General features: G+C 30.8%; 1 protein-coding gene across 2 annotated transcripts; it reads right to left on the reverse strand.

Annotated features, from left to right (window-relative positions):
- Window positions 1-7,765: 7,765 nt before the first annotated feature.
- LOC118030048 (uncharacterized) lies at window positions 7,766-10,534 on the reverse strand. Of its 2 annotated transcripts, none has more exons than XM_035034077.2 (5): window positions 10,325-10,534; window positions 10,155-10,181; window positions 9,934-10,056; window positions 9,367-9,616; window positions 7,766-9,013 (listed from the first exon to the last, which is right to left on the reverse strand). In XM_035034077.2, the coding sequence occupies exons 1-5, from the start codon at window positions 10,384-10,386 to the stop codon at window positions 8,213-8,215; spliced, it is 1,263 nt and encodes a 420-aa protein (XP_034889968.1). In that variant the 5' UTR covers window positions 10,387-10,534; the 3' UTR covers window positions 7,766-8,212. The 2 variants fall into 2 exon arrangements, with proteins under 2 accessions (XP_034889968.1, XP_034889973.1); XM_035034082.2 differs by having other exon boundaries at window positions 7,766-9,010; window positions 10,325-10,533.
- Between the last annotated feature and the right edge of the window lie 2,513 nt (window positions 10,535-13,047).

Consider the following 13,047-nt stretch of genomic DNA (forward strand, 5'->3'; position numbering starts at 1 on the left):
TTATTAAGAATCATTAAAAGAATCCTACAATACCCCACTTAAATTTCTAAAGTTATAAGAATCATTAAAAGCTTAGCTTATCCTAGTTTCGCTACAAGTAACATTTTTAATCATAGGAATTAGTAAAAGTGCTACTATTGAATTGCCATGTGATTATGTTATTCTTTTGAGCCTAGATCTTGGGATCTCTAGTTAACTAGATTAGGTTGCCATCATGAAATTTTTTTGAATATAGACTTTAATCTCATCCCCTTTGATGATTTATCAAATTTCTCTCTTGTTAAGTTTTTAATAAGCGAATCTACAATATTATTCTTTGACTTTACATATTCAATTAAGATAATTCTATTTAAAAGAAACTAGTTTACAGTATTGCATCTTCGACAAATATTCAAGACTTACTGTTACATATAATATTTTATGCCTTACCAATTGTTTATTGTCTATCGCGATGTATACAAATTGTCGGCACAATTTTCAATTAATTTGGAATATCTTAAAAAAGTTTAGAAGCTACTCTACTTTATTTTCAGCTTTATCTAAAGCTATAAACTCGAACTCCTTCAAGGACCTAGATATACATGTTTATTTTGAGAATTTTTCAATAGACTACAACTCCTCTAATAGTAAAGGTAAACCCATTTGAGATTTTCAATCTTTAGTATCAGATATCCAATTAGCAATGTTATACCCTTCAATTATAATTGAATATCTCATATAACACAATCTAACTTTCTTTGGTGGAGGAACCAAACTTTGGTTAGACACCTCTACACTTTCATCTATTTATAAAAAGGTATTTGACCCTTATATAACTCATATGGTGTCTAATATAGTTTTTTATGAGGTATTTTACTCATAATATAATTTGTTGATAAAATAGTCTAATCTCACAAGTTATAAGGTAGTTTTAACCTTGTTAACATAACGTCATCAAGTTTTTCAATGTTAGGTTCTTACATTCAACAATATCATTCTGTTATAGTGAATAAGAACACATGGTTTGATGAATTATACCATGCTCGAAATAAAATTCATCAAAAAATAAATCATTATCCCCATCTTTATCGCTTATTATCACCTTGATCTTTTTGTTAAATTGATTTTCAACTTCACATATAAAATGTTTGAACACTTTAAAAGCCTCATCTTTGCTTATTAGTAAACTTAAAAATATCTTATGCAATCATTAATGAAAGTAATAAATACTTTTTACTACCTCTAGTTTGTAAAAATTTTAAATCATAGATGTCATAACCTATTTTTGGGTTTTCCCCTCAAATTTACCATTTTTCCTTATAAAAATCAAGAATAAAGTAATAAGATCGACGACGAAGCAAAAGCAAGCTGAGAGAGTCTCATATATATATATATATAAAGAATCAAGCTGGAGTTTTAGATGAAATTAAGAGTCTAATCATACCCAAAACTAGAGATACAATGCATATTCAATATCAAATTAATTAATTATTGGACAAATCTGCATGAAAATTAAATACAAGGATATAACTATTTTTTTAATAGGCCAATTTAATTTAATCATGAGCCAAATTAAAAGTTTAATTATGCTGAATGATTGATTTGAGTCAAATTAAAAAAGATTTAATTAGGTGCAAGGACTTAATTATATTTTTAAAGGGTCAAATTAATTTTTATTAGAAACTTAATTGGTGAAAACTTAAGTTTTAAAGTTTAATTTGGGCTTAATCAAGAATATTAGAATTTTTAGAGAACTAAACTTAATTTTTACAAAGTCAATTGATTGAAATCAGGAACAAAATTGCAAGAAATTCAATGTTTAGGGTTAAATAAAGATTGACTTGAAGAGATTCATAACCAAGGATGTTTTTTAAAAAAAGGTGTTAGACTTCAAGGACTTAATTCGTTTGAAAACATGGGTAAAATTGAAGAAAATTTAAAGTTTAATGGGCAATTGAGGGTCAATTTATATAAATTCAAAACCAGGGATCAAAATGAAAAAAACACTAAAATTCAGGGTTGGTATTGAAGTTTAGCAAGGGTAAAATCACATAAAATTAAAAGTTCAAAGTCAATTAGGGATGTAATTAAAATAAAAGGACTAAATTAAAATTTATTCAAAGCACTAATTAAAACCCTAAGAAAACCAAAATGGCGTTTTGTTGCTTAAGAGCCTGTTTGTCTGTGAGGCAACGTTTACATTTCTTCTAAACACAATAATAATGGTGTTTGGTTACTGATTAAAAGTAATATACAAATTATAGGCCCCACCATTTATCTGAGGCAGGACCTCGATTATTGGAGAAGCAGTTTTTTTACTGCTTTTTGCAAGTTCAACCACGGGTTGAACTTTCTTATATGTCTGTGCAGAGTGAATTAATTCATTGTGCACATTAAAGTGAACACTAAAAAAATCCGTTTTTTTTTTTTAATTTTTAATTGTGCTTTATTGAAAAAACTAGTGTTAAACATTATTCAATGGCACTAAATAAATTAGAAAGAGATCGCATAATGGCGTATCATTTGCAGAATTTGATCGTAATCCCAATTTTGTTCCTAATGATATTTTTACTGATTTTGTTGCACGCTCAAAAAACCATGGAAATTGTAGTCCTTTTCGAATGAATTTCATACGTGATGGAATTGTAGATAGTTTAATGGAATAATTTTTTTTTTATATAAAGTATTATTTATTTCATGATGTAATAGTAGTAGTTAAATCTATAATATTTAAATTAAAAAACTATCAATATTAATATATATCTTTTTTAGTTGTTTTATAACCTTAATTTAAAAAAGCATTTTTTAACCAAACACATTAAATTATTTTTTGTTGAACCTCAATATCAACCATAGTTTTAACTAAACATATATAAATACCAAACCAACCTCAACCAAAAGTGCTTTTTATAAACAACTTTTTTCAAATCACAACCATAAAAGTTACCACAACACTAAACACATTTGAAACAGTGCATTTTGACCAAAACAATTTGCTTTGGTACAAAATGACGTCGTTTTGACCAGTAGAAACAACAACAAAAAAGCCAGACGATTTGTTGTCTAGTTACTTTTAATTATCTTTAACCTTTGTAGCTGAAAAGGTGCAGTGTTAAGGTGACTGCTTTTTTAGAGAATTTAATTTTTGTTTCTCAACTAAACTAGACAAACCATACACCACTATAATGACCTAACATTGTGCAACACCTTAACACAATTCTTGTTTGCTGATTGCCCCTATAGCTGCCACGATGCCACCCCAAATAGGCTAACTCGACCAGCCTATAACAACCAAAGTGTCATAGATTATGATGACAACTTTGAGCCAACAATTGAGATCTTTTATGCTTGAATCAAGGGCCAAGATTAGTCCCAGATAAAGATAAGATGTCCTTTTTCCAGCTCTTTATAAATAAGAGTGAATTTCAGGCATTGGGGGGCAAGAAATCTCAGTGCAAAGAGAGCAAAAAACCCAGCTTTTTAGTACTTTCAACATTGTTCTTCTCCCTCTCCACTGCCACTAAAACCACCTCCTCTACCATGAATCCTAGCAATTTTAGTCTCTACGTCGTGATCAATAACATCCCAACACCCCTGTAACCTCATCTTCTCACTAGTAACATGAATAACCATCGACGCCAACCTTTTCTTCAAATAGCAAAGCCTCTCCTAACCAGCCCTCTTCACTACCAGCTTCTCCACCAACAATTCCACCGTGAGTCGCTAGTAAGACCATCAGTCTAGGTAAGCTTTTTTGTCCCTTCCCTCATGCGTTTGTTCTTATTTCTTTCCCATACATACAAGACATGAATTAATTCACGTCCTACAGACGGAGACCAAGACAGGCAGGACCCGTCTACACCTAACCTATTCTCCACCAACAATTCCACCGTGAGTCGCCAGTAAGACCATCAGTCTAGGTAAGCTTTTTTATCCCTTCCCTCATGCGTTTGTTCTTCTTTCTTTCCCATACATACAAGACATGAATTAATTCACGTCCTACAGACGGAGACCAAGATAGGCAGGACCCGTCTACACCTAACCTAGATTGCTAAGCCGGGTGATTAGTACTTAAAAGTGTATTTTTATCAAGGTTTTATATCATCATTTTGTACTTGAAGTATCGATAACTCCTTAGCTAGAGCATATTTTATAATAACATATCTAATAATATAAGATACTTTTAATTTATGGTAAATATTCATCTTAAATGCAGGCCTATCACTTAAATCAAGGGATTGATTGATGAGTTTAACTAATGAAATTGAGAAGACAAAGAGAAGGCTAAGCTTAAAAAAGAGATGTTGGTTCAGTCTAAACTAGAACATCATTCGGTTATTGGATCATAACTGGAGCTGTAGAACTTGGATTTAGGTCTGCTTTATATGGATGAAAAGCTAAGACATAGGCCTAAAACTTTCATGAAGAGTCCAAGATTCAGAAAGAAAGTTTTCAAGTTCAAATTGTAGCAACAACGGAGAAGTCTGAATCTGCCCTGCAACCCAGACACTGTTCAATGTTCAGCCCATATCTCGAGTTCTAGAAGTCCAAATGCACCGATTATTTTTTTGTTGGAAAGCTGAGACAATTTCCTAGAACTTTCATGATGAAAATCTGTTTACATTTCAACGTTAACAATGATGTTTTGTTCAGAAAAGAAGATAAGGATTGTCACCAAGTCAAGATATAGCCACCCACTCAACAATTACTCATCAAATCAATAGTTCCAAATTTTAGCCTATAAAAGGAGGCATTTGTCATGCATTTAGGCATCTTGGTTTTCAGATCAAGATCATGCTCTTTAATTCTTTCTTTAAGTTTTTGTAATGTTTAAGTTTTATTTCATGTTATATTTTCCTTAATCTCTTGTTTATACTTTTCATTTCCTTTACTATACTTATGTTCTTATGTTGTTTATTTATGTTTCTCTTCTTCATTATGTTTAGCTAAGTTTATTATGTCAATGTGAAAAGGTTTCACTAATAGTGTTAGGATAAGTATAATATAAACTCAATATGGACTTTAATGCTTATATGCTAAACAACTTGCTATTAACATGTCTTATCATTTTTATCTTATTAATTCTTAATACCTTGCTTGTTAAATGGTTAATCTAAATTTGTGTTGTATAACAATTGGTACAACAAATGCTTTGCACTTTCATAGCCAACCGTATGGTATAACCTATACATGTGCTATGAAAGGAACTTGATTTGTTGTTAACATAAGTTAGCATCATGAATTCCTGACAATATTTAAAAGTTTAGTGTTATTTAAATAAGATAATTAATATGATCATGTTAACAATTTATAATGAGCTATTAATGACAAATCAACCGATTGGAACCTTCTTTGTGTGTGGTTTCCAGTTGAGTAATAAAAAGAGTTTATATTACATTTATTTTTAATTTCATTAGTGGATCCTTTAATATTGAAATTTGTTTTTATCATTGCTTAATCTTCACATTAATCTTACATCTTAAAGTCCTCATCATCATCATTTATAATTTATATAGTTAACCTCCATGTGGTTCGATCCCGGTTTTGTCGAGTTATTTATTACTTCGACACTCCTGCACTTGGAAGAACATATTAATCTTTTGGTCGTGTCAACGAGTCCAGGCTGGGCTGAGATGGGTCTAACCTAAATTTATTATTTTTAAAACAAGAGAGAGAGAGAAGATTGTTGGGTCGTCAATCGGCCTAATCCGACTAGGCCGAGCTGGGGCTTCGAGCCCGAGCAACCCATTTATTTTTAAAAAATAAAATAATAACACTTAAAAAAAATCTTAAGGAAAATTTAAAAAAAAAATCTTAAGGAAAATTTTAAAATTTCTCAAAAACCATTTTTAAAATGTTTGTGGGCCCGTCGTGCATTTTCCAACAATTTTGTCCAACATTAGACCGCCGACTTACACTTTAAGTTACGTACCCGACAACAAATATATCTTATTTGTCTCCCAAAAACTAAACTTTATTTTTAAAAATAAATGTTTTTTTTTTCATGCATACAACTAAATCCTAAAGGTTTTTCAGGCATATTTTTCTAAAAAAAATAAAGGTAAGATCACATTTTAATCATGTTTTAAGAAATGTAAAAATAAATATTGTAACTAGTTTATGATTATCCTTTAGGGTTTGACCAAAATATCAAAAATCCCATAATAATTAGTTTGTTATTTGGAATGTTAGGAATTAGCTATATCTAAGAAATACATACGATACTAAATTTAGGCTTTAGAATGGTTAGAATTTAATTCAATAAGGTATAGACTTTCTTATGAAGAAAGATCTGTCTTAAACCCTAGACATGACCAACAAATAGAAACATGACCAAGAAAAACAATTGATAAGCAATGCAACTTACCTTAGGTAGGGTGCATTAGGGGTGATATGTCTTTTTCTTACACAACTAGTCTATTTTCTTAGACTCTCGCATACCATTAAGTTTTCTAATGACCATAATACTAAGTGGCGACTCCTGAATTCTATAATCATAAATTTATGATTAAACCCAAAACCCTTTTAACTTCTAGGAAACAGTTTCGTCATTCGACATTGTGCATATCATGACAAAAAATATTAGTGTGAATTAAATAGAGAGGCTTGCTACTTTTATCTATGGAATAGATCAAGAGACACAACCATATAAACAAAAGAAGAATCTTTATTATTTTTTTTTGTACAATAATCATCACATTAAGCTTAAATAGCCCATCACATAAATATCACTTACACACAGACATCTCACTTTTAGTTAGGACAAACTTGTTAAACTAAAATACCAACCCAAATCCTTTCTTGCTCAGTAGCAAGCAAGAAAACAAATTCTTTTGAATAAAAAAAGTATAAACCACATTGTTCATAATCATCTCTTTTCTAGATATCATATTTAGCACCAACTTTTCATACCCTAGGATTTTGCATACAAAAGAGTTTTTCATGAACAACTGATCTCCATTAGCAACTATTGCATACTAAAATAAAAATTCCTATCAGAACATACATGATATTTAGTTCCAGTACCAACCCATCATTTTTTAGGGTTACCCACCAAGTTCACTTCTAGCATAAGTGGCTACAAGCTTTATAACTTTCTCATTAATATTCTCAATCACGTTGATTTATGCATTCTTCCCTTTACGATAAGAACAATCCTTATTATGATGTCTTGATTTTTTTTTAAAATAAAGCAAGTTCCTTTCAGCTTTTTTTATGGATGTTATGGCGTACACGATGTCGAATGTTATCCTCTTGGATCAAGGAGGTTTTGGGATTAATCATAAAATTATGATTTTGAAGGAGTCAACACCTAGTATCATGGTCAATATAAAACCTATTGGTTTGTGAAAGTCTGGGTAAAAGAAATAGTTGTGCAAGGAAAAGACACACCACCTCATTACACCCTACTTACGATAACATGCATTATTGATTGATTGTTATTCTAAGTCATGTTTTTATTTATTAGTCTCATTTAAAGTTCAAAGCAGAATTCTTCATGAGAAAATCTCTATCTTATCGAGTTAAATATTATCAATTATAGGGTCGAAATTCTAGCATTGCATTTATTTTTTACTTTGTATTTTTAATACCTGTGGCTATATTTGTTAGTATAATTTCACACCCTTAAGTAATAAAGTTTAAATTAATTCCTAATATTTATTATTATTAACTAATTTAATTTAATATCAAAAGTGTGTATTACATTATAAAATTCATATCCTAAATATTAATTAAATTAATTAATTTTTTTTATTTTTTAAAATTTTAATCAAACTCTAATGGATAATCATAAATTTTTTGCCATATCTATTTTGTATTTTTTAAAAAATACAATTTGTTTTTGAAAATATATATGGAAATACAATTAGTTACAATTAATTCCTGCTGGTTGTTATGGTACAACCACCGAATGAACATCACTGGACAAAAGTAAAAAAAAAAAAACGCTGTTTCATTGCTAACCCAGCAGAGAGAGCAGCAGAGAGAGCAGATCCAAGTTGATGATAAATGTGTTAGATGCTCTTCAAGTCACCGCTGCTTCTTGTATCAACATCCACCATGTTCAACCTTGGCCTAACACTTTAAATCATTCTAAGCCTAACAATACACAGCTGTCCTATATCTGGCCTCTTTAGAACCATAATACTGCATTTACAGTCACAATCCTATGTTATGGAGTAATATCGTCTTCTATTCTAGTTGTATGAACAATGTCAGGTGGTGTCTGAAGTTACCGTCTATAATATACCATTCCTTGGGCGTCATCCTTGATAATGTTGTTAAGGCTAGTAGGAAAATCAGCAGGCCACAAAACTACATCTCTCTCAACAACCATCTTTGCAAGATAATCAGCTGCTCTATTAGTTTCTCGCCATGAGTGAGAAACCTTGTGCTTCTTGAACTTCTTTAAAAGAAGCCGGATCTGCTTCAAGCAAGCATCAGCCTTCCCACTGTAAGGCTGCTGCCTGTTAATGGTATTCACAGCACTCAGTGAATCAGACTCAACCCAAACTACTTGAATGCGCAGATTCAAGGCAAGAACTAGACCTCTCCATATAGCCCACAATTCAACCAAGAATATATCATGTCCAGAAGCTTTAGATACAAAACCGCATATTGCGTTACCCTCGTAATCACGGAACAAGCCACCAATACCAGCATTCTCACTATCTATGGATCCATCAGTATTTAATTTAATCCATCCAAAATCTGGCCTTTTCCATTGACACCGTCTAACAACAGGGCCTAGGAGGTCGCTCCATGTTTCAAGATTGACTAGGTTCCCAAGAAAAACCATCCTAGGTTTTCTCTTCGCTGTAAGAAGAGACTTGGAAGTGTCCCTGGCCGGTTCTTCTGCACCTAGATTTTCTTCATTAGTCTCGTGTTTCTTCCCTTGAAAGTGTTTCTTCAAACATTTTTTGCTGGAAGTGCTGACCAGACAAAGAGCACAGCTCCACTCCTTCTGAACTTTCTTTGGACTTGTTGGCCCAGCAATTTCCTCCACAATGTCATGATTGGGCTCGAATATCTGCTGGCAAAGACAACACATAGAAGCAGCTATTGAAACAAAAGGATAGAATGGCAATCTAGTACATTGCCCAAATTTAAGAGTGGACAGGAGAAATGTGGTCAAATTAAGTCAAACATGCAAGCAAGATTGATAATAAACTGAAAATACAGCTCATATCAAGGCACAAGGTCATATGATGGCTAGGAAAAACCACTAAAGAAATGCATCTTGGCAAGCAGTTTCATATCAAGGCTCTATCAGTAAAAACTATGGAATGATGTTTGGATTTGTAGGGTTAAACAACATATTATCCCTCCGTGTATTGCATGGCTACTAGTGTTTCCATTAATACAATCATTAACTCATGGGCGTACCTGGAAAACGGATTTCTCCAATTCTTCATGCCCATCCCCGGTCATGTTTGTGTCAGCCATGTCAACAAAATCGTTATGCCTCCATGATGGGAAACAATTATTCCTCGGCAGGGATAATTTGATCCATTTCATTGAGTTCTCAGATAAATAAGGTCTCACAAAGTACATGTAAATATAAGAAGCACCGCCAAAATAAGGTATCACTAGCAAGACAGTTGCTACACCTTTCACATAGGGCCAGAATGGAAGCCTGTAGCGAAAATCACAGTCAATCAAAATGATTTGTCAATAAACACCTTAAAGACGTATAGAAAAGAAATATTTCAAGCCCAGAAGCATGCAATGAGCTTCAAGGACAAGCAGCGGTCTCCAGCAATTTTTTATTTTTATCTCAAAGATAAAAGAATCATCTCAAAAGCAAAGAATAAGAAAATCCAAGTCAAATTCCCCAGGATGTGCCATGACTAATTTGTATCCCACCCCAGGGCTTCAGCCCTCCAAGCAATAAAAAGAAAACGTAAAGGTTAATTTAATTGTGAGAGAATAAATAACAAGGATTTAATTTACCATAATAAAAGCTTGGAAAGTGTCTGCTCCAATATTGTAAAAAGAGCAAATAAAACCCAGAAAGTAAGGCATTGCTGATTCTTGGAGCAGGAATCACTCTTCACCGCCAAAAATGAAGCATACCTGTAAACTCAAAAAATAAAAAAAGATGAAATGACAACTTGCTTAGAAAATTAAACAGAAGGAATGAAGAAGAAAATCAAGAGAGAATCTCAACTCACAAGGGACAGAAGAGAGTAAACGAAGGCCTGTAAATTAAAAGGAAGGGAATCTTGAATTAACACATTGACAAAGTTAAAGATCAGGTAAGGAATGAACCATGAGAAATTATGCATCAGATGACTAAAGCAGCATAATGATTTGTTACAGGTAAAACAGAGAGATGAATTACCAGGAGAGAATGTAAAAGAAGCTTTCACAAACTTTAATGAGAAAAGTAGTTGTCCAAGCCATGTCTTCAACCTCTGTTCTCACTGATGTCTTAATGGCGAAGATGGATGTGGGAGGTTTAATAGTTTATCAAGAAAGACTTCTAAAGTCAAGCAGGCACTACAATATTTGGTAAAGTTGCAGTACGGGAGAAACCTACAATAATTTCCAAATTGTCGATTCTTTTTCTTGATTTATTGTTGTCTTATGGAGTACGCTACGTCGTTCCCCGCACTGCGTCATGGGTTGGTTGATTTTTTCTTAATATAAAGAAAAGTATACGGGATCAATTTAGATTAAGTTGAAGTAATCTTTTAAATGGATGATTAGAAAATGATAATTTTATATAAAATAAATTGAAATAAATTATAAAATATAATTTTTAATTAATCTAATATTAAATAAAAAATTAAAAAAAAAACATTGTTCGATCTGAGTTATCCTGTCACAATTCACGACTCGGGTCATGACACTAAAATAACCTCATATAAAATAAATCAAAATAAATTATGAAATACAATTCTCAATCAATCCAATTTTTAAAAAAAATAAAAAAAAAACAAAAAAAAAAACCTAAGCTAATCCACCAAACCCACGACCATGGTCATGAGATCAAAATAACCTCATAGAAAGTAAACCAAAAAAATAAGCTTATGAGGTTATTCTAATTTCAACTTGGGTTAATCTGCTATGTTCGCAACTCAGGTCATAAAATTAAAATAACCTTATGAAAGGCAAATCACACAAATTATGAAATTAAATTCCTAATAAATCCATTATTAAATAATAAAATTGAAAAAAAAATCTAAAAAAGATATAATAAAATGACATGAGTCTACCAGATTAACTCATAAAATCGGTTATCTAAATCATGAGACTAGAATAACCTCATAAAACACAAATAGAAATAAATAACAAAGCTTAATTATCTTTTTAAAGATGTTGAAGAATGGAACTGAAAAAATAACAATTAAAGAAATTGCTTTTTTTTGTCGAGTTTGTGCTTCAAATGTTTTCATGGTATTTTTAGAGACAAAAATAAATTAATTAATTAGGTTAACCTATTAAATCCACGATATTGATCATGAGACTAAGAATAACTACATAAAAATAAATTGTAATAAATCATGAAACTCAATCTTTTAAAAAATCAAATATTAAAAGATAAAATTTAAAAAATATATATAAACTAAAAAGAAATATTACCATAATAAATAATATTTTATAAACACCGTAAAATCATGACCTCTTTTAATTTTTCTTAATAATGTTATCAAAAAATTTACTTTCATTTGGCCAACATATTTCTTACAATTCTTAATTCTTGTACACTTTTTCCAAAAGAATTTGTACCAAACCCTCTTACCATATAGTCCTACATATTTTTTCATAATTTTTTAAATAATAGCTTTGATATTATTCAACCCAATAGAACTGGATGCTTCTCTTACAAAAATATAACGAAGTATTGGCTAAATCATTGATTTGAAACATATTTTCACCAATTCATAAAAAAAGGAGGATTTTTTTTATTATCAATTCAATCAATTAAATTTTTATATTTTCTATTCAGTCACTTAGATATAATTTTTCAATATTAAAATTTTATCATAGTCCATTTTACTACATTCATTAATGTTTTTTCTTATATTTGTGCTAGCATTATCACTCTCTCCCACCCTCTTATTATTATTATTATTATTATTATTATATATGTTTGGTAAATAACGTGATCAAAGCCCAAATCTACAAAATCATATTGTGCGAACGAGGAGACTTGCTCCTGTCATATCTGTATATAGCAAACAAATAAGCTTCTTACGAGAAAATTGTACTTGATTGATTGAAATAAAACGTACAAATATTTGCTAAATTATACTTGATTGATTTTCTTAGCAATAAAGTGATTTTTTTTTATGAAAATACATGATGAAAATAAGGAATTTAGCCAAAAGCATTCGCTAAATTATATTTCATAATAGAAAAAAACTAATCATGGTGCTTGAACACAATACCTTCTTCTGATAAATTAATAAATAAGTCTTTAATCAAAATCCCATGTTGGATACTATATAAACCAATCAACTTGAATCTCATTGTCATACCTAATTTTTAGGTTTTTTTTCAAATTTATCATTTTCTTTTAAAATTTATAAAAAAAAAGCTGACAACTTATCAAGAATAGGTTGAGCATGGTTTCAAATATATGGAGGAACCAAACTTGAATTTTGGATAAAATTAGGAGCCCAATTATACATCACTATACCTATAATTAAAAAGATATGCAGATTCAAGGTCAAATTAAGTGATTATTAAACTCAATCAGGTAAAATCAGGGACAAAAATAAAAGAAAATCAAAATTTGGGGGTCAATTAATGGTCAAATTGAAGAATTCATAACCAAGGATCTTTTTGCAAAATCTATGCAAATTCAGGGACCCAACTCAATTGAAAACATGGATAGAATTGAAGAAATTAAAAGTTTACAGGTCAATTAGAGCCGAAATTGAAAATACCCAAGACCAAGGATCAAGTTGAAAAATATGCTTAAATTAGGGGGTGTGTTTGAAGCTTTGCAGGTGTGAAATTGAATTGATTTTTGAAATCAAAATTCAATTAAGGACTTAATTGAATAGATTAGAAGATTATGGGTTGAAATTAAAAAGATGATTAATGACCTAATTC

This window comes from Populus alba, chromosome 5 (genome assembly GCF_005239225.2).
Source record: "Populus alba chromosome 5, ASM523922v2, whole genome shotgun sequence".
Classification (NCBI taxonomy): Eukaryota; Viridiplantae; Streptophyta; class Magnoliopsida; order Malpighiales; family Salicaceae; genus Populus; species Populus alba.